Source organism: Fistularia commersonii, chromosome 1 (genome assembly GCF_037954325.1).
Source record: "Fistularia commersonii isolate RoL2024-O1a breed Wild chromosome 1, RoL_Fcom_v1.0, whole genome shotgun sequence".
In the NCBI taxonomy this organism is placed as follows: domain Eukaryota; kingdom Metazoa; phylum Chordata; class Actinopteri; order Syngnathiformes; family Fistulariidae; genus Fistularia; species Fistularia commersonii.
In genome coordinates this window covers 5,924,874-5,946,807 of record NC_141284.1, presented here as the reverse complement: position 1 = coordinate 5,946,807, position 21,934 = coordinate 5,924,874, and the positions used below count along the sequence as shown (strand labels likewise).

General features: G+C 45.6%; 1 protein-coding gene across 2 annotated transcripts in view; it reads left to right on the top strand.

The window, feature by feature from the left end:
- The window catches only part of eps15l1a (epidermal growth factor receptor pathway substrate 15-like 1a), a 56,811-nt gene extending 37,488 nt beyond the window's left edge, over nucleotides 1-19,323 (top strand). For both annotated transcript variants that reach the window (XM_086146040.1, XM_086146033.1), the window contains 8 exons: nucleotides 213-263; nucleotides 3,347-3,483; nucleotides 3,561-3,627; nucleotides 4,454-4,641; nucleotides 4,849-4,942; nucleotides 12,458-12,619; nucleotides 13,939-13,955; nucleotides 14,864-19,323. In XM_086146040.1, the coding sequence (XP_086002166.1) occupies nucleotides 213-263; nucleotides 3,347-3,483; nucleotides 3,561-3,627; nucleotides 4,454-4,641; nucleotides 4,849-4,942; nucleotides 12,458-12,619; nucleotides 13,939-13,955; nucleotides 14,864-15,010 (863 nt within the window). In that variant the 3' untranslated portion in view covers nucleotides 15,011-19,323. The remainder of the gene's footprint in view (nucleotides 1-212; nucleotides 264-3,346; nucleotides 3,484-3,560; nucleotides 3,628-4,453; nucleotides 4,642-4,848; nucleotides 4,943-12,457; nucleotides 12,620-13,938; nucleotides 13,956-14,863) is intronic.
- The last annotated feature ends 2,611 nt before the right edge of the window (nucleotides 19,324-21,934 follow it).

Genomic DNA, 21,934 nt, shown 5'->3' with positions numbered 1-21,934 from the left:
ATGGGATGTTACCGGGCCTCAGTAAGCCTTACACTGACGCCCCCCCCACCCCAACCCTTTTTTTCAGCTTGGTTTCTCTGCCCTCTGGACTATTGTTGGTTTCTTCCAGGTGTGCGTCGATCTCAGACTGTCTCCCCTTGTCTCCTACCTCTCTGTCCTCCCTCCCGCTCCCCCACTCCACCCCAACCCTCCGCTGGACTCGCCTCCCGCAGGTGACCCCTTCCAAAATGACCCCTTTGCAAAGCAGCCATCTGCATCCACAGGTATTTACACCCAAGGGAAGTGCGTCTATGCGTACACAGTCAATCCAGTCCATCCAAACAACATGCACCTCCCTCTTTAAGAAGGTTAACAACTTGTGACGATTACAAAAAAAAGAAAAGAAAGAGTGTCTCAATGCATCCGCTGCATTGATGTAAATTTAGACAAGAAAAAAATAAAAAGAAAGAAAGAAATCTGCTGCCGCAAAGTGGAGCTCAAAGTGCAGGAGCCCCTCCTGCACGGGGGGTTACCGATCTCACAAACACACACACAAACAAATAAACTCATACACACACACACATGATCTGCGCGATTCAGACATGTTAAATGTCAATAAGTCATAAAAGTATATTTGCCAAAAAATAGAGCAACTAATGGGGGGGGGGGGCATAGCTCAAACCATATAAGATATCTGAGAAAGGGCGTGTGCTCAGCAGCACCCCCCCCCACACACACACACACACACACAGCGATATTGTGAAGTTTCACTTCTTCATCAAGTGTTGGGGCTCAGCTTCGAAGCTGCAGTTTCCTTTCATTTTTTTTTTTTTGTTTGTTTTGTCAAAATTTACATCTGTGGAAATCAGCATCGGCATCTTTTTTTTTTCAAAGATCGCATATCGGTCAGGGCCCCGAAGGAATGCAGGCTCCCTCACCTGCCCCCACCATCCCACCCATTTTAGCAGAAATCATTTAATCTGCAATGTAGAAAAACAAAAGACTAGTAGCTGATGTTGGCTGCCAAGCGGGGGAGGGGGGAAGGTTGTGAATATCTGACCTCCTCCGTCACCTCTTACCGTAATCCCCTATTTGCCGGCTGCTCTGCCGCCAAATAGTTTTTGGTGCTCAATTAGCAAATCGCTAACGTGGGCGCACTTCAGCCATCCAGGCTGCCATTAGTTTATCATCTCCGCCATCTGCACCGGACAAACACTCTTTTTTTACTAAGTTCGCCGAATAACCTCTGAAAAATGAAACCGCTACAGTGCTGCGTCGCCGTTTTTAACCTCTGTCCGATCAGAGGTTTATTTCAAACATAACATGAGGGAAGGGGATTAACCGATATTTTGCTTTCAGTGAAATTATTCTTTCCATGGCAACTGTGTTTGTTAGCGAACGCCAATAATGTTTTTAGCTTGCTATGCTAATCCAAATTGAAGGCTTTGAACTAGAATCTCTGTCAGCTGACGTTAGACAGAGATTCATTCTGGCCAAGACTGTTAACTGGATCCGGTTTTCGGTGGAGCCGGGGGTTCGTCCATGCTTTCACGATTTTCATTCCCAGTCTCCCCTGAAGAACCAGTATCCAGGGGTTCCTGACAGTCACGTTGTCCTTCCAGTCCAATTCTTAGATATCGGCTGACAAATTGTGAAAATTGGAAGTGACGTCCATGTTTCGGCCAAGCCTCTCCCGGTGTAAAAATCGGTTCACGATTATTCAAATGTGAAATAGAAACCTTTGGAGAATCGGAATATGTCGAAACAGATAAAGAAAAGACGAAGGGGAAACCTGATTTTAATCACGTCGATTTATCCTCCCTTGAGGCAGGGTGTGGGGTTTCGGGCACTCAAAGTATCGTAAATATGAATAACTGGTCGGTGTGGACCCCTTGCGCTCGCGCGTAGCTAATAGATGAGGATATATTAAGGTTATAGACCAGGGGTGTCAAACGTACGGCCCGCGGGCCGGAACCAGCCCGCAAGGGGATTCGACCAGGTCCGCAGGATAATTTGAAAGTGAAAAAAAGCATAAAAGAGAAGGATTTTTTTTTTTTTAATTAAATGCAATTCGTGGATTTTCCGCTAGGGAGCGCACTATTTATGGTCATAGTAGACGACAATCTGCATCACTGAGACGGACCAATCAGCAGACGTTGTACCACCTGCTGCTTGTTATGACGTTGTTTCTACCCTGTTCTCCACCTCCGCGCCACTCCCTCACCAGCTAAAATGTCGTTACCAAAACAAAACCTTTGAGCTTAGCATGTTTGCAACAAGTTTCGGTATTTAACAAATATAATATACGGCACCACTACGAGACTCATCAGAGCGAAAAATATGGCAGCTTGCAAAGACAACTGAGAAAAGATAAGATCGACGAATTGCCGAGGAAACAGCGGTCCACTTTCACTCATAGCCGAGAAATCAGTGAAGCAGCGGTAAAAGCCAGCTAGCTTATTGCTAGCGAATATGTGCAATTTAATGTTAGTCACCAGCTTCACTACAAACGAGTATGATGGAATTCTACTGTTCATGCAACTCCATGCGTTTTCAGTATGTATTGTATGTGTATGCATGTTTCATGGATGAAGTTTACACATTTACAGGACAGGTGAATACTCCAATCCTTACACATTTAATGGCACCCTTTTTAGTTTGGAGGGTGTAGGCAGGGATTCAATTTAGATTTTATATGCACATGTGTAAATGGTTTAAAAATCCCTTTCTTTATAAGTCTCATTTAATCTTAAACTGCATTACCATATTTTTCAGTACCAATTATTTGTTAAAGTTTTGTGCCTTTGTACGATCGGCGGGATCGCATGATCACATGATTGCAATGCATACATGTGACGATAGAAGTAAATTGCACTTTTGTCTAAGGAAATATGAGATGTTTCATGAAATGTTTTGTTAAAGGATTGGTCATTGAATTCCAAGATTTTCTAATGTCCTTGTACTTCTTTACACCAAAACAGAGGAATGGCATGATATTTTGGTTATTCATTGTTGACATTATTTTAATGGTCCGGCCCACTTGACATCTACCTAGGCTGTATGTGGCCCGCGATGAGAAATGAGTTTGACACCCCTGTTATAGACAGTTCTCGGCTCGGCGTCCAGATTTTGTCGATTTGCTCGCGCAAACTCGAACAAATAGAATCAGTCAATTGGGGGAGATTCAATCCGAAAAAAGAAGCCCTGTTCATCTGCAAGGTGGACCACTTAAGTGGGATTCCCTCTCTCTTTTTACCGCTGTGATACTTTCCCTTATATTTCTCAACCCAAATTGAAAAATAAATCATCCGTCTCCCGTCAGAATCCTCCGTTCACCCGCTTATGCTCTCGACGCGCCCTTCCACAGATCCCTTCGGGGGCGACCCATTCAAGGAGGCCGATCCCTTCAAGGCCTCGTCGGAAGACTTCTTCAAGAAAACGACGAAGATTGACCCTTTCTCCACACCGGACCCCTTCAGCAAAAGTGCCACTCTGCCTTCCAAGGTACGGTGCTGCTGTGACGACAGACACCGTCGTCAAGGACTTCTATATTTATATTAAAACGTTGTTCCTGCCTGCAGCAGCAAACTGGCCACTTCGCGAACACTGACCCGTTCTCTTCAGGCAACCCAAAGACCAAAGGGCCCGGTAGGATTTCAACTCCGTACCCCCGTGTGTGTGTGTGTGTGTGTGTGTGTGTGTGGACTCGTCAGGACTTTCTGGAGTCATAGTTTAAAAACCCCTCACCTGTGTTGAGAGCCTTCAACTGTATCCACCCGGAAACCCGAACATATCGACGTTCTCTGTAACCTTGATTGACGTTTTATTGCGACCGGCAAACTCTGGATAAACCGTCGCGCTCATTTTATTTGGAGTCTCACATTAACCTTGTCGCTCGTCAGAGAAGGACTCGCGAGCGCCGCCATGTTGCAGCTGCCCTTTGGCCCAGGCGAAGGCCAGAAACCTGGTTTCGGGGGAGGCGGTGTCCAAATAACCGATGCTCATTACGCAGCACCTTTTCATTTTGTGATTGATAAGTCTGGCTGAAATATCAGGTCTCTTGCTGAACGGGTGAGGCGGTGATAATTCAAATAAAACCGGTTTGTCACCCGCTACCCTGTTCCATGCCTGAAAATTAGCCATGTCACCGCTCAGCCACCTCCCGGGAACGCCGATTGTTGTTTGAGGCCGAGATTTTTCACTTTAATTCCCGGTTCAATTCTGACTGGGGTACTTTTTTGGCCGGAGTTTGTATGTCCTCCCTGGGGCTCCGCGAGTTTCTTCCGCGTTCTCCTTGTTCCTTCAGTAGTCCAAAAAGTAGTTCAATTGAAATACAGCCGTGTGAATGAGAAAGTGAATGCCCCCCAGCCCCGCTGTGACCCCAATCACAGAATCAGCAGTCAAGAGAATGAATGAACGAATAATCGTCAACACAGAAGTACTACCTTTATTGTAATTCTGATGTTCGTCCTAGACTTGTTTGGCACGCTGGATCCGTTCGGCAGCAGCTCCTTTGGCGGCGGCGGAAGCGGCGGCAGCGTCGGTAGTGGCGGCAGCGGCAGCAGCGGCGGCAGCTCCGCCGGATTCGCCGACTTCAGCCACATGTCGAAGCCCAGGGACCCCTTTGAAGGCCGGGCCAGCTGGCTCCCGGACTACCAAAAGGTACCGCAGCCTTACGAAGTAAAACACTTTGCGCGATTGGATCATATATACGACCTCAGCTTGTTACGTATCGACTAGCAACACCCACTCTGCTCTAGACAGCGCGCAAAGCTATTTCCTTGTAGCGCCAATATAAACCACATAGTCTTCCCCTTCCCCTCGGTCTTTCTTATTTATTTATTTTTTTACCTTGTTCTCTCTCTCCAGTCTGTGTTCGCAGACGACCCATTCGGAAGGAAGAATGACACGCCAGCTCTCCCGCCGAAAAAAAGTGTCCCCCCAAGACCCAAGCCGCCTAGCGGTGAGTGTCAGGACACGCCGGGGTCGTACTTAACATGGAGGCCGGCGTGTGCACGCAAATCTAAAAATACAGTTTAGATTCGAGAGTTGCGTTGGTATAGTTTCTGCAGATGAGAGGAGAAAGGAAGTGGTCAGAGTACTGTATTTTCCGCACTATACAAAAATGTCATATATTCTGGATTCATTACAAATCAACTGAAATATTGTAAGCCTTTTATTATTTTAATATTGCTGATTATGGCTTACATCTTAAGAAAACTCAAAAATCTTATCTCAAAATATTAGAACATCATGAAAAAGTAATTTTTGTTTTTTTCAATTGCATTACAGAAGATAAAGAACTTTATCACGATATTTTAATTTTATGAGACAGTCCTGTAAGGCGCACCTTCAATGAATGGCTATTTAAAAAAAAAAATCATTTATAAGGCGCACCACATTACAATGCGCATATAATAGAAGCTACAGTAGTGGCTTGGGTTGCGTTATGCGTCCATTGAATGGAGCTGCGCTGAAGGGGAATGTCAACAAAGCAGTCAGATAAATCAGTCAAACTTTATTAATAGAATACAAACCAACGTTCTGACAACTCCGTTCACTCACAAAACAAGTTAGTGCATTCACAATACGGTACCGTACATATCGGTAGCTTTTACCGGTATTTGCGCCGCTTTTGTTGAAGACAATGTATTTCCAACTCAATTTGTCACAGTTCAAAGCATTTCATAAAAAGAAAGCGCCAAGAAGGACCGCCTGAAAATTTATTGATGTTAAGTTCGCGTGTTTGTCCTCTAACTGAATCCATCTCGTTTTGTTGCCTCGGAAACTCTGATTAGTCTTCTTTACTTGGCGCAGGTCATCTTGTCGCTTCCGCCACTTCCGCACCATTGATTCGTTTATATTGAATTCTCTCGGTGCTGCTCTATTCCCACGTTCTACTGCGTGACCGATAGCCTCGAGTTCTAACTCCGCGTCGTAAGCGCGTCTCTTGAAAGGAGCTGATTTAGGGTCTTTACACACACACACGAATGGAAATTAAAATGCATGCTTCGAACTGTCATATATCCCAGCATGCACCGTGCGCTACTTCTTCTACAAGAGAAAATGGACTCGGCGGCTGCTTCCCGTAGTTGCAAGACCTCTTGCGGCTCAATATTGATCCATATATAAGGCGCACTGGATTATAAGGCTCACTGCCGGTTTTTTAGGACCTTAAAGGCTTTTCGGTGCGCCTTATAGTGCAGAAAATACGGTAGGTTTGTGCATTAGTTTGATTTTAGCTTCTTTTCATATATAAACATATATATCGCAGCAGTGTGATCCAAACAGCACTGATCGGTTTGTCAGCGGGGGAATTTCGCATTTCAAAGGTCCAAGCGTTGATGCCAGGCATTTGATTCACGTTCCGGTCTTTTTCTTGAGCTGTCGGCACGAGACGCAAACTGGCATTCAAATAAAGGAGGCTGCCATTTGCCTCAGAATGAGAAAATAACTACAGCAGAACAAAGAAAAAAGGTAAGGAATGTCCGGGTCAGAAATTTAATGTATAATGTAGACGCGTGTGTTCTTCGAAAAAGGTGGAATGCACAAGCAAGCTAGGCAGCGCCAGATCCCTAGAGACAAATCTGCCCTTGGCGAATGGGAAAAAAAAAACATTTGGACTAAAACATGGCTGAGTTCCCAAAAAAGTTCCTACAGTGTGGAGCGGGCTGAAGATACCAGCTGAGCTCCGTCCTTTCTTTCACCTGAGGAAGACTTAGAGACCGAAATCATGGACCCAGGGTTTAAATTATGTTGTCGTGCTCAGGGCCCGATGCCTCCAAACTCAGTTTAATCCGGACACTATCAGCAGAAACACTGCCAGTGTGTCAGAAAACTTGGGCAGCGGTGGGCCGGCGGATGGCGTTTCGATAACGACTTCAGTTTTAGTTTTCACACGGCCTGACCGTCCTGTCACGCAAAAAGTGTAGCATGGAAGGATGGGGTCTGATGTGAACTGGCCTGCGGGATTGCCCCCGACCGTGCAAACGAAACACAGTTCCACGATGTTTTGTTTTGCATGTGTTCTTTTTTGAACCTTTGAACTCATGAAACAGAGAAACCTCAGAATATCAGTTAGTCACTGTCTTACAATGGTGTGCGTTTTGGGCTGGGTGCAGTGGTTTATCTCAGGTATAAAAATTTCTCATGTTTGTTTTCTGATGTTGGGCGAAAAACAGAATTGAGGTTCTCGTCACGTGTGATAGATCAAAATCAGTTCACCGAGTGAGTTCCTGCAATGTTAAGGATGTGAAAAACCACCTGTGTGACCCAGATCGGAGAAAATGAACACCACTCACAGCTGCGGGGCTTCGAAATACACCGCATTACCGCTAAAACTTGGTGTTTCTGGTTTGAAATCATGGTAACGTCAACCTCTTCCATCAAACCGTGCCCGTTGGCGCCATTGTCCGTTTTCCTCTTCGTCTCGAGCTTCCCGTTACCTCCCCCTTCCCTCCCTTGAGAGACCCTGCACATCTGGAAATAGCGCAAATCCCATTTTGTGCCTCATTGATAGCGATAAATTTGGAATAAATTCGAGTTCGTCGTCTTGAGACAGACAGGTCCGAGGGTGCTAAAGTGCAACGCCAAGCGAAAAACCCCGTGGGCTAACCGGCACTTGTACCCCCACCCCACCCACACACAGATTTTTTTTTTTTCCCACCTACTATTTGTGTTTTACTGGTGGTTATTTCTTTGCGACCAATTCGTCGTAAATGTGGTTGTGCGCTCTGGGGTCAGAGGAAAGAAAAGCAGAATCTTTTAAACAAATCAGAAGTGGCCAATGGTGTAGCGGTGCAGAGCCTCTGCAGTAACTTGTGTACTGGAGTAGAACCGTTAACAGAAAAGGGGGAGGTTCTATTTGTTTGTTTCAAAAATCACTTCCGTGCACTCTTATAACGTGCATGTACTTTTTTTTTGTGCTGTTCAAACCCATATGCAAGTTGGGTGTGGTCCAAGCCCGATACAGAGAGAGCGTGAACAGGAAGACGGCGGTGTGCAAATCAAAGCGCTACATCTCAACCCCTCACCCTCAACGTTTTTCAAAAATGAACGCTGTAGTCCGACCTTGCCAGAGTTTGCTCGATTCTGAACCCGCACCTGCAGGTCAGAGAAACCAGAACGTCGGTTCGACAGACGAGCGTCAGGCGATGTCCGATGAGGGATTCCTCAGCAAGGGGAGTCCATAAAGCGCCGTTAAATGACCCCAATCATGTGCGCCTGGTTAGATGATTAAAAAAATAAATAAAAAATGCGGGGCCCATCCATCTGTCCGTCCCTTACACGACGCTTCCCATTTGTGCAGGAATTGAAAATAACTTTTCTCGTCCTATGAAAGCAGCCGGGCGAGGCACCTTGCATCGACCGCCCGGCGTCTCACAACACTTTTTCTCAAAGCTATATCACGTAGTATCAGTCTACTTCCTGGGACCACCTGGGGGGGTCTTGAGCGAGACCTCCAGCATCCTCCCACGCTGCTTCTGTTACATTATCGGCTGAAGGTAGCTGACTCAGCGATTGTCTAGGGGGAATCAATGAACGAGCCCCGAGTTTTCCCAGTTCCCCGGTGCTCCTGGCCGTGTTCCGCAGCAATTCAGGATTCCTGGACTCCCAAAGCCCTCTCCCCGGGCACTTCATTCTGGCATCATCAGCACCGCGGCGACCCTGAGAAGAACATGGCACTTGCCGTTTTTTGTTATTTTGTTTTTTTCGATGGTAGATGTACTGCACCGTTGTTTACGGGAAGGCACATGTGTAGATGTTGTAAGCTTCTGCGGTTTGCCCGGGCCTGCGGTTTGCAGACACACCCCAATCGTGCTTCCTCTCTCTTAATCCGTGCGCATGTGTGTACGTGCGTATGTGTGTTTGTGTGTGTGTGAGAGAGAGAGAGGGGCCAGGAAAGCAGAAAACAGAGGGTGGCATCCATCTGCTGCATGCAATGTGCAGCCTGACCTTTTTTGAACCGCACACACACACACACACACACACACACACAGTCTTGTCACCCTCGCTACTTCATGCAGTTATAGTAGATAGTATCAGATAGCTGAAGGCTGCATCAAGATTGTTGTGAATTTACAGCTTTGTGTGTTTTCACCAGGTTCGACCCTTCAGGTTGCCTCTTTTTAAATAAAAGGCAGATGTTAAAACACAAAAAAAGAGGAAAAAAAAATGCTATTAGTGTCTGGGAATATTCTCTAATGCAGGATGCAGAGCCCGTGTTTACAGTTTCTGGAGCATGTCTGTGGGTGTGTGCGATTGCGCCGTTTTACAGAAAGAGGAAAAAAAAGTGATTGCCGGGCGGCGTGCGGTGAGAAGTGACTTGGTGATCACTTTAAAAAAGTATTATTGCAAGTGTTGTTTGTGCGACTGCGGCTTGACACCTAAGCGAGCCCTCTGGAACATGTTTTAACTTTCCCACGGCGAATTATCATCATAGTCAGGCTGGGTCTCGAGCAGCCGTGTTTCTGCGTGGCCCGCTGAGGAGGGAATATTCAAATAAAATAAATTTAAGATTCGCCTCTTGGATGACGTTCAACCAAAGCTGGTAAAGCAGATGATTTTCGTTTGCATTTATTATTTATCAGACGTCGTCCGATCAATGTTCCACACAGGAAAAATAGAATTTGATACTCTGTCAGATTTTGTCTTCGTCCGAGCTTCGACTTTGGTGAAAATGTAAATGAAGATAAACCCCCCGGTCAGGACGTTCAGCCCGATGTGGTATCGAACATCACGGCGAGGCTCGATCCTCCCCAACGCGGCATAAATGTGTGTTCGCATTCAGGAAAGGGAGATGCAGAAGGTGGTTGAAATTCGTTAAGGAGTCATCTGTAGCAACTTTAATAATGAAACTGTTTTTCTTACTTTGAAAACGGAGCGGTTTCACATGCACATATAAGATGTTTTTTGCTATTTTAGGTCTTTTTTTTTTTTTTTTCTTCCTTGGAACAAAGGTGAACCCCACAGTTGGCGATGCACGCATTAACCTAACCGACTGACTGGCACAAAAAACCGTTACCTTCGCGTATATCACTTTGTACAATGGCCTCGCTCGTCCCTTCTCCAGCAGTTTTGAAGGCCTTTTTGTTAGCAAGAAGCAGCGTATGTGTTTTGTTTTGGTCCACGGTGTGTGACTGTGGAAACTCTGTGGGTTCTGAACTGTAACTTTGATGTTAAAAAAAAAAAAACCTTGTGGGTTAAACCGTGAGCGTCAGAAATGACTTCTTACGACTTTCAGTCGACAGAACGAATACAATCAGACCTCGCGCTCCGTGTTTTAATTGACTCAAGTTGCTATCGATGTAAAAATCCATCCTTTAGAAAAACAAAAAAACCTGCACTTTACAGTGACTTGTTTCCAGATACTGTAAAAACAATGCCAATGCAAACGAAATTTTGTTCTGTACACACCTGGCACATACAGAATGATAGTAAAGTCCATCTAAGTCTAAGATGGTTGCTGTTCGTGGTGGTCAACAAAAATCAGTCTGTTGCAAAAATTACAAGATTTATACATTTTCAATTGGCAGTCGAGTGAAAATTAGGGGTCCTCGAGTTACGTCTGAGATCTGTTCCCACAGGCCGACGTAAGGCGGAACTACTACAGCATGAGTCTGTTATTCAACACAAAGTCATATGTACGCATCAAGAAACAGATCTAAGCCGTTGGAAAATGAAAAGAGGAACACGATTGCACTGGAAAAAGACAATGATGAAACTCGTAAAAAATTAGCATAAAAATGAGAGAGTAGATGTAAACAAAGCACCCGGTACCCAAAACGCGAGCCACCTCTGCCAACTAGCGCAACACAATGCTTGATTTTTATGTCTCGCAGCCTGAAATCACAATCAATTTTTTAAAAATTATTTATGGGATTGGCGCCGTAAAGTCGAAACACCGCAAGTCAATGACGACATAGAACAGGGCCCCCCCACACAGAATGAAGCAGAAAGCAAAATGAATTATTTGAAATTTTAGTGAGATGGAAGAAGAGTAGTCACGTGAGATGTTTTAGATTCCCATTCCCTTGCTGCTTTACAGAAGGGACAGGAAAAAGACTGTAACCCCCCTGAGAGAGGTGTGGTTTCTTCAGAGGTTGAGGTAAGAAGTCTGAGGATTGCTTTTTGAGCACGAGAGGCCGCCGAAGTGGTCGCGCCGCATCAGCGGATTCTGAAAGGGAGAACTCAGAGTGCTTCGTCACTTCCCGAGTTTTCAACGAAAGATAGTTAAAGCTAAACGCCAGAGCTTATGAAGTATTTTCACGCAGCCGTGTCATGTTGCTCTATTCCAGGAGCAGGAATAGATCTATCCTGACGTCGAGGTCCAGAAGTCCAGACGTATGGCCTGTAAATACAGTAATACCTTGACTTGGCGTTTAATTTGTTCCCAGCTCTCGTGTCTCAATTTGCTCGTAGATCAAATTCAGTTTCCCCGTTCAAATGGTTTGAAATGCAGTTCCAGCTGCCCGTGTTTTGTTCCATGTTTTTTTAATAAGAAAAATTTACTTTATAAATAACAACTACTGCACATAAAATAATTAAGAAAAATAACAAAACCCCCGAATTTTCCCAATGGGGATCAAAAGTATTTTTATCTTATCTAAAAGAGAATAGAATAAAATGCACTTTTTTTTATGAAGTGCATTTACCTTAAAGAACATGTAAAAATGCATACGGCAGCAGAAAAGATCAGGAAAAAATCATTTCCTACTCTTTTGTTGAACTTACTTTTGGAGCTACACGCCCAATGCTACAATGTATTGATAAATTTTACTAGCAAACCGTGCTACACTTTAATGCTAAGCTTAATTTATCTACAGAATGAATGCTGGTCGTTTTTTAAAAATGATCAAACCATCCCGGACCTGCTTTGAATGACTCCTGAGGCCTCATTAATGCCAAATCCCCGTAAATATGTACCAACAACACCTTCTCCATCTCTTCATGGTCAAGTTGGCAACAAACACACCTCCCTTATTTTTTTCCATGATTTTTGCTGGGCTACCTAGTGGTGGGCGGTACATCCGACTGTTTTTAAATCCCATGTCATAGACAGAGGCGGCCATGTCTTTGTTAAACACTCATCCCACTCGCTTGTTGGCTTGTATCACAGAGCAAAAAAATCCATTGTGCGACAGCTTATATTCTGGAAATGTGTACATTTATGCACTTGTAAGACCAGGTTTCACCGTAGTTAGTATTGAGAAATGCAGAGTATAGGTATAGAGAGAAAAATAAATAAAAAAGAACGGGCCCCATGATGGAGCCTTGAGGTACACCGGCTCCGACGAGTGCTACAAAGGGATCCGAGGGGGAACAGAATGTAGAGGAGATCCAGGAGGTGGACCCCGAGGAAGCAGCAGAGGAGTCAGGGTTACATTAACATTAGAGAGAACTGTATATTGAAAAACTTCATTTGTTCATGTATTTATTATACCCCCTAATGATGCATGTTCCTGTCTTTTGTGTCCAGGTAAGAGCACCCCAGTGAGTATGTCTGGTACGACTGAACCTTCCAAACCTTGCGACCCCTTCCAGCCCTTTGGCAGGGAGGCCATCGACCCGTTTCAGAGTAAAAAGGCCCTGGGAGACCCGTTCAGTGGCAAAGACCCGTTTGCCCCATCCTCAGCATCAAGTAAAGCCCCTAACAATTCTACCTTGGGTTTTGCAGGCGTCAGTTCTGTAAGTTGAGACGGGTGATACTGTCAAGTGTTCTGATTTCCGAAACAGCAGCTTTGCGTGAAGCGTCCAGCGCCGTCAGCCGCGTTGTGGTCGCTGTGATGGTCAGATTGTTTTAAGCCCAGGCCTCCATCCTGAGGCTGAGCGGCAGACTTGCATAACACAGCTCCTTCTTCATTTTAATATGCAGTTAAAATAAAAAAATCCCAGGGGAAAATGGCACATCTGGGCTCGCCCTCACCGCCGTCCCCTCTTTGTCATTAACAAGCTCACTCCTTTTATTAACAATCCACCCCTGATCACGCCTCCTGATCGCTAGCATCCGCTTTTTATTAACCAGCGGCATGTGAGACGTGCGAAAAAGCCGCATTCCTATGTCCAGAGTGGACATGGGAAGGTGACGATTTTCCAAAAAAAGTCAACTACTTATAAGAAACGCGACATTTACACCAGCAGGAAGTTGACGGCGATGTTGTTAACCAAGAAGTCCTCTCCGTGGCGCAGCAGGGCGTAACTTCCAATCGAGTCGGATTGGCACCACCGCTAACCTCGCCTTCACGCTCTGACATCTGTCAGCAGTATCACAGCTCAACCATCAGATCTGTTGCCTGTCTGCCCTTTGCTTCCACGCTGCATGTTATGTGTGCGCCCAGCAGCGTATGAAAACGCTCCCCTCCGACCTTTAGTGTCGGCCCTCTTTGCTTCGCCTTAGATTATCTCTGCTTCGCCATTTCTCCAACCGCATGTGTTTGTCGCCGCGTGCGTGCGTTACTCCCCGCCAACCTAACGCCTCGCCCGGCAGCGCATCCCGTCCCGATGCCTCACGTCCTCTGCCAGGACGCATCAGCGCATCCGTAGAAAACAACAGAGGGGCCGGCCTTTATCCTCCGATCGGAATAACATCCGACGTGGCAGCGCAGATCGGTCATGGTAAAAAAAAAAAAAAAAAAAAAAAAATGGTCAGATAACGGCCGGCCCCACTGTGATTACCTTTTTCCGGAATGAATGAACCCGTCCATTTCCTGCCTCTGTAACGGTACCGCTTTCGGGTGTGTCTGTCTGTCTGTGTGTCCCCTCCGCTCCAGTCGCTTCTAACCGTTACGAGAAATCAATTGGTAATTGCATTGCACCGGTGTTTCTTTTGTGCGTGAGTTCTGTGCTTTGACGTGCCATCAACACCCCCCCGTCCCCCCCTCAAGTTCAGGGATACTTGGCTTCTAACTTGTTGTGTTCTGTAATCCCTCCCCCCCCCCGTCACGCCCCCTCACCCGACAGGACCTGAAAAAGTCAAGGTAAGCGTTTGAATGCAATGTTTCAGTCCATGTTCAAATTCGCGACTGATTTTCGAAATCGCAAAATATCGACAAAGCTTTTTTCAAAGGGCGACCGATCCCATCTGAGCCTTCACAGCGACCTTTGACCTCGTTTAAAGAACAGGAAGTAACTTTTCACTCCCCCCGGACTCACCTTTATGAAATAGCCACATTTATATGGAACATGCTTTAGCAGAATAATTTAAATAAGTTTTAAATATATCTTTTTGCCATAAAGCAGTGGTTCCCAAACTTTTTAGCGCCATGGACCGCTTTCATCACACACATTTTTCGAGGACTGGGTGGGGGCGCATGTGAATCACCTGCTGCGACAAACCCGTCAAACTTTAGGTATTTTCTTTTTAACGCCCTTTTCGCCAGTGCTCTTAAACCCCTCTGGCATCTCATCGTTTCTCCCTTTTCAATTAACTTCTCCGGTGATATTTGTCTGCAAGCTAATTTAGCTAGCGATTAGCTTGTTGTCGCACTCACTGAAAAACCCTTCGAGTCAAGAAGCGCACGCGGAGGTGACAATTTTCTCAAAATAATGAAAATAAAATACATTTCGTTTTAAAATACTTTATTCTTTCTTTGCTCCCAAATGGTCCACGGCCCGGTAGATGGTCGAGGCTCCCTCCGTCAAAGTTATTTGGATCAATACATTCTTCGCTAGCGATACGTCACTGATGCGATGCCATAATCACATTGCGTCATTATGAACTGCTAATAGTTGCTGGGCGATGAGAAACAAAGCGCGGCTACAACTGCGATCCCCGAACTGTGTGCTTTTCGGGGAAAAAGTGTGTTCTGGGTCTTACTTCGGAACCGTAGCCGTTTTTATCCTCAACACCTTCTCTCTCTCTGTTTGTCTCTCGTCCACCTTCCAGTTCGGGAATGAGGCCCAGCAGCTGGAGTGGGCGAAGCGGGAGAGCGAGCGGGCCGAGCGCGAGCGGCTGAAGCGCCTCAGGCAGCAGGAGCAGGAGGACCTGGAGCTGGCCATCGCCCTCAGCAAGGCGGAGATGTCCAACGCATGACCCCGGGCCCTCCGCCGCTCGCCAACCCCACCTCCCATCCGCCACCGAGCCCTTCCCTTTCACCTTTACTCCCTCCGCTCTCCCTCCGGTCACTCAGAGATAGCACTCAGAGGCAGGCCGGCTAGCTGACGGCACGGTTGACATCCCAGAATTCCGACACAAAGCACATAACCGGACTATCTTCCCACAAACAGGACTCCCTACACAAACACACACACACACACACACACACTATTTACATTCCTTTGGAGTCACTGAACAGAGCAGAGAGGAGTGAAAGGACTTCCAGGATATTTCCGACCGCTAACCCTGCATTTTAATATGGTTTAAAACCAGGACGGCAAAACTGTGCAAAACTCCCGTCGACGTGAGCAGAAATGCAAGGACGAGGAGGCGGCGGAAGACGAGGCACTGATGCACTGTGTTCATGCACTATAGCAGCTGGACATCGATGAGCCCTAGCGATCGGCTCATCAGCCAACGTTATAGCTGCGATGTGCTGACCCGACCCCCCCCCATTTCGGCAGGCAGGCCGTGAGGAAAACCCGACAGGCTTGAACTGTTCTGGTGTTTCTTAAAAGGGATTCTTTTTGTTTGTTTGTTTTTTTTGACGTTTTAACACGTGCAACACGTTTTTTTTTTTTTCTCTTGGAGTTTCCGTTAGTATCCAGGTCCGAGGGGATTTGCTAGCAAGCTAATGCTGCGGAGGTAAAGTGAGGGGAGTGAGGAGGCGCGCGGTGACTCCCCTACTACGGCTTTGTTTTAAATAGCAGATATATTCTATAACCCCGACCCGGGACGGGAAGTGAAAATGATATCAGTGGTTTTGCTTCTGCTGTACAGTCGCTACCTCCGGACCCGCAGCACTCCTTGCCGAGCGCAGGGGGGAGGACCGCGCCGCTCTCCGGCTCGAGCGCAAAACATTAGCGTCCTTCACCTGAACCCGGAGGCGGGGCATCCAGAGGAACCACCTTGGGAGGTTTTGGATTAGTCCTGCTGAAGCACGACATAAATAGTATTCGAAGATCAGGACTTCTTTTTTTTTTTTGGCCGTTATCGGTACATGAAGCCAGTTTAATGGCCGCGTCCTTTTACAAGTGAGGTCAAATCCACCGCCTCCCATCACAGTCGCCCTTGTTTCTGTTTACCGAGGCCAGTCCTTTTCTGTAGTCGGCCAGGGCCCGTTAAAGTTTCTCCCTAGATCATCTTCCGATTTCTGCAGCTTTACGAGAAAAGTCCACCTTGGTAGTCGCGGGGACGATGCCTAGGAAACGAGATGTTTGACAGCGTTGGCATTTTTCAGGAGATCCAGGCACCGCGAAGCCGTGCCGTGCCGCGGCCTGAGGTGGTTCATTTCTCAACCGTAGAGTTGCTGTTTTGTTTTTTAACACAAAATAGGTTTTTAACCCATGTTTTATATCCCGGATCTGGTTGTTAGCTCATTGTTTTTGACTGTTTTCGCTGGATCGACGGAGCTGCCGTGCGCCGTCATTTGCTACTGATCCCCCCCCGATGCTCCTACGGGCAAAGATGTGAAAGTGTCAGGTCATGTTTGACCCCCAGACACGGATTGAACCACTCGCCTCGCTCCCTTTACTTGAAGTAGCATCCACTGTTTGGGTGGATCAGTGGAGTCATTTCACTCCCTCTATGTCATGTCGCGTTTTTTTTTTTTTTTAATTTTGTTTTTGCAAATGTGAGTCTCAAGCACCCATTACCCCTGCGAAGCTTTTTGAAAAGTTTTGAAGGCCCATTTTCCCACCAGAAAGTCTACGTATCCCAGTCGTCATCTAGTATCTGACCACTAGAGGCAGTGCGGCGTAAAAGCCCACATCGTGATACAGGCGTATCTTAAAGGAAACATCTCGCACTAAGAAACGACCTCAACAAATCCGCTTTTCAACCTTGACGGCTAACGTTTCGCCATGAGACGACTTCGAACCGACCCACGCGACAAAATGACCTCATCTCCAACTACAGCTGTGACTTTTCCAGCATTCTGGAAGTGTCCGATGGCGTGACCCCGATTGTGGAATGGCTGGATTTTTATTATTCTATTATTTCTTTTCGGGGGAGATATTCGGTACCCCACATCTCGCTTTTTCGAACTGAAAGTGAAAAAAAAAAAAAAAAATCCTCGTAATGTGAATCCACTCCCGATTGGACAGTAGAGCCGGAGCAGATGTCGCCACACAGCAAGTGACTCGGTGGGAAATGTGAAATCTCGTCTGCCATTTTTTGTTTGTCCGTTTTGTTCTATTTGTTTACATGTCATGAACCTCGACTTATATTGCTGTAGCTGTTACGAAACTGTGTGCATGTAGGAGGGCAGGGGAGGTGCCGGTACTCGAGGAGCCTCTAAGCTGTGCACCGCCAACTTTGTCCTTGAGGGACAAACGTCTGCAGAAAAACCCTGTCGCGTCGCGGTGAATGCTTTGAGCATCGGACGGTTTCGAGAAGGTTCGGAAATCGTTCATCTTGACAAGAGCTCGCAACGACGACACGGCGACCCGTGTAAACTGGAAACCTTCCAGTATTTGAAATGAGGCGCTCTCGTGCCATATTTGTTAATTTATGGCGTCGGAATTAGCCTGCATTCCTTTTAGAAATGTATATTATATATATGATGTATGATCTGCTAATAAAATAGTGCACTTTTAATGTCAACCGTGATGAATACTGAAGGAGTCTCCCACCTTTATTTCTTTATCCATGCACTCTGGGATGTGAAAACAAAGGCCTTGAGAATCTTGAAACTCGATAGGTAGCGCTTTTCTAGCCAGCTTCTGTGTACCAGTTCCAATATGGAAAGCCGGGGCAAAATCAATTTGGGTTTAAATCAAATATAAATTGCACGGCGGGGTGTTTAATGCTGTAGAGGATGAGGATGATGTCACTCCTCCGAAAAAAGAAACAAACAAGAAGTGGTAGTATTGTTTTTTTTAACAAGGCTTGTAGATAGCAGCTCATTTTACTTTGCTAACTTCCTTCAGGATGCCTGTGTAGGCGCTGTGGTTTTACCGAGACAAACGCTGTTTTTCTAGTTTCATTGAAATACCCCTTGTGTGATAATTATACTTGAAAGTACTGAAAGTAGTGTTTTACGTATACATGCACTTTGTATTGCTGTACCAGGCATCGCTAGCAACCTGCTAACTAGCAGGTTGGCAGTAGCTTGTCCTACCAGCATCCCTTTCCTGACAAAAATATCCCACTTGTCGCTGCTGTTTTTAATTTATTCAGTTTGATACCATGTTGCATTGTGTGTAGCTCATCGGCTGCTAATAACCATTAATTGTAATATTAGAGCTAATAGTCCTGTTTCACTCGGTAGCCATGTTTTTCGCCGCAGGGCGACGGGAACTCAAATCCAAGTTCTCCATGTGTGTGTGTGGAGACGGGTGATCTTCACACACACGGAAAGTAGCCTTGAAAAGATGTTCGGGCTAACTCGGATTAACCCACAGTTAACAGCAAGGGGCCGGTTTGCCTTTATTTTGGTCTTTTTAAATCAAACTCAGATTCTGACGTCTGACTCCGTGCTGTGTTTGCCTCTCTGTGACCTTTGACCCCCTGATCTCAGACCTCAGCTGTGTGCAGCTTAGATGGGGTCTCTCCCAGTCTGGCACCGCCCTCCATCCTCCACGTGTCCTCTGTTACCTCCACTGTGCAATAGTTGTTTTATTTTTATTCAGATTTGTTTGTGTGCGTCTCGTGAAAGCGATTTTGATTTTCGATGTGTTTTCATACTTTTTTTTTTTTTTTTTTTTTTTTACAATGTTTATTTATGAGCCCTTCTCCTCCTAACCTTGTCTTCATGCTCCTCACTTGCCGCGGCGTCCACGTGCTTCACGCCAAGAATGCTGTCGATCCATTGTGGGTACAGAGACAAACGCAAAACAAGTATTAATCCCTTAGATATTTTCTTTTCACTGGACATTGTTGCAGATGTTACAAAATGCAAAGATATTTACGAGATGACAGATGGAAACAGAAATTAACCACTTGCATAATTTACTCACTTGCTTTATTGCTTTCTAAATGCCGGGTTTTACTGACACGCCGATGGTAAAAAAAAAAAGTATCAGACAGACACTTTCAAAATGTTTGTCTTTTTCATTTTTATTTTCTCTTAACGCTCTGATATATCGATATATATTTTTTAAATTGCCTCGCCTCAGGCCACCCTCCCTCCCTGTGTACACGAAATAATCTGAACTGTCTACTGAGATGCATATGGTGTGTATACAGTCTGTATAGTATAATGTCTGTTATATTTGTCCTATAAAGAGTAAAAGCAAAGAACGTTGACATTCGGAGAAGCCCCGCCTCCTGTTGCGTCCGATCCGGGGGTTTCCGCGCACGTTCCTCCGTAGAACCTTCCCGGCCGAAAGCAGATGGGCCCCTTTTTACCCTCCTTCTCCCTCCTGCACAATCCTCTGGCACTTTAAATTTTATTCCAGATTCAAATATGGTTATATTATACATATACATTTCCCACATTTAAATTTTTTTTTTTTTTTTTTTTTTTCAAATTCCCTGAGTTTCATGTGATTTTATCTTTTACATTTTACATTTCTTTGCAAATCGGAGTTACTCTTGACCCCAACGGGTATTATTAACCTTTTATCGGAACTTATACATTTTAAAAAATTGGCCATTTTTTATATTTTGAAAACATCCCTGATATTGTGTGTGTGCGTGTGCGCGCATTCAGAAAAATGTATTTTCTAAGATTATTTCTCACTGCAAATTTATTACATCTTCATAAAAAGAACGCATTTGCTGGCTCAGGCAGGCGGTAATTATCTCTCTCATCTCCAACAATTGCTGGATAAAATTTTTTCAAAGTTTGAAGATTTAAAAAGAAAAAAAACGGGGAAATTAAGAACAACATTCCTGATGGGTCAGATCCGCAGTCTGGGATCTTATTTCCAGAATATTTCTGGACGGATTAGTAATATTGCTCCTGATGCAGGTGGGCAGTAAATATACTCTGGGGGGTGGAAAGTATCTAAGGTTGTTTATTCTCTGAATCAGAATTTTCAGGGATTTGGATTTTGATAATCTGGTCCTTTGAAGTGGTGGAGCTTCTTAGCAGTGAGGAATTTTTTTTTTTTTTTTACGATTGCAGATCCGGGGTCCGGTGCAGGGATCGACAAAAGAGGATCCTCTGAGAAGCGGGCGGAGATCCAAGGGAGGCGGGGGTTAGCAGGTCACCTGTAAATTTAAGAGACTATTTGTCCTCTAATTGGACAAGTTAGAGTCTTCGCTGAAACTACTGGCTGTTTTTGGACTGCAGGAGGAAGATGGAGAAGATGGAGAACCTAACCAGGCGGGGAGACAGAGAGAACCCAGTCACGTATGCTAACCGCTTCCTCCAATTTTGAAGGACAGGAAGTACATTTTTCTTCTGTGAACGAAATATCTTAAGCTATCGAAAGTATTTTTTTCAAAAGCCCAATGAGTGATGCTTTTCAAATTGTATATTTTGAATAATTATGAAAAAAAAAAAAAAACGATTAAAGGGCGTTTAAGTGTATTCAACAGTCCTTACAGTTTTGAGCCCCCCCCCCGCCACTTGGTCAATGGTACAGTCTAATGACTGATTTGTCTCAATGACACATTAAACCTCTTATTCTATTTTAGTATAGAAATGTCCTGTTTTCCGCCATGATGTCACGATTGAGGTTTTGTGCTTGCAAAAGTCTGCAGCTTCAGGATACACACTTAAAAAAAAATTTTAAAAAATCCCAAATACCCAGGGGCCGGGCCGGGCACGAGGGCCCACAGGAAACCGGAGCGCGGGACAATTATAATCAGGCCGTAGCCGTCCGATCCACGGGATGATCCTTTTCAGAAAGCAGCGGTCGTCTGGCCGGGCCGAGGCGAAGCTGGCGAGTCCTCGGTGGGGCGGGCGGATGCTGCGTCGGAGGGGGAGGCCGCGCTTTCAAGGGCACAGCTGCGCGGCGTGAAAACCGACGCTGTGCAAACACAGCGGCCGTTTCTCGAAACATTAGCCGTAACCCAAGCAATCCGCTATGTTAGCGAATGCTAACCGTCTCCGTATGGAATAACAGGAAATTCCTGCCGGGGTTTGTGTTTACCCGACGGTAATGGAGAGGAGGAAATGAAAAGCCTATAGGCTTTTAACTGGGAATGTGGGTCACACACACACACACACACGTGGAGGACACTTCTGCTTTCTCCTGCCCGGCCTCTGATCCACGGGCTTCCACTCATCAGCAAGGCGGCTGCAACACACGTACACACACGGTGTAGGAATTCTTGGAAAAAGTAGGATGTCCTCCTGCTCTCGAGCATCCATTTAAAAACTGACTGGCAGCTTTGCATCACCCACAGCCATATTTTTTTTTCTACTGTAAGAGACACATCCTTTGTTACACGGTAAGTGACGTTCCGTCACCTCAGACGCATCGTTTCGCTTGTAATCGGGGGAAAAAAAAATGTAAAAGTCCATTGTCGCAAATTTATCAATTCGATATCGGAAATAAAAGTGTTACCTGTGGTCCTATGATGGTGCGCGCTGTTTCCGTCTAAAAGGTCAAATCGGCGTTTTTTTTTTTTTTTTTTTTACACGCAATGAACACACCTAGATTTATTCATTTTATTTGCCACATTTAATCAGAAGTCAGTACGAAATGGGTATTTCCTGCACGTGTGTCATAGAGGGAGTCTTTGTCCCGCCCCCTTCTGCTGCGTGACTCCTCCTCCTGCGCAAAAGTCTCCAAAATAACCTCACGGGGGACAGGGAGGGGGGGGGTTTAGGGTTGTGTTTTGTGAGGCCGGAGCATCGGTTCCCATGGAAACGCAAGGCTGGCATCTGGAGCTGAAAGAAAACAAACAGAAGTTCGCAAGTTCCAGGAAAACTTGTGTGCCGCCATTTTTGATCTCAAAAAAATT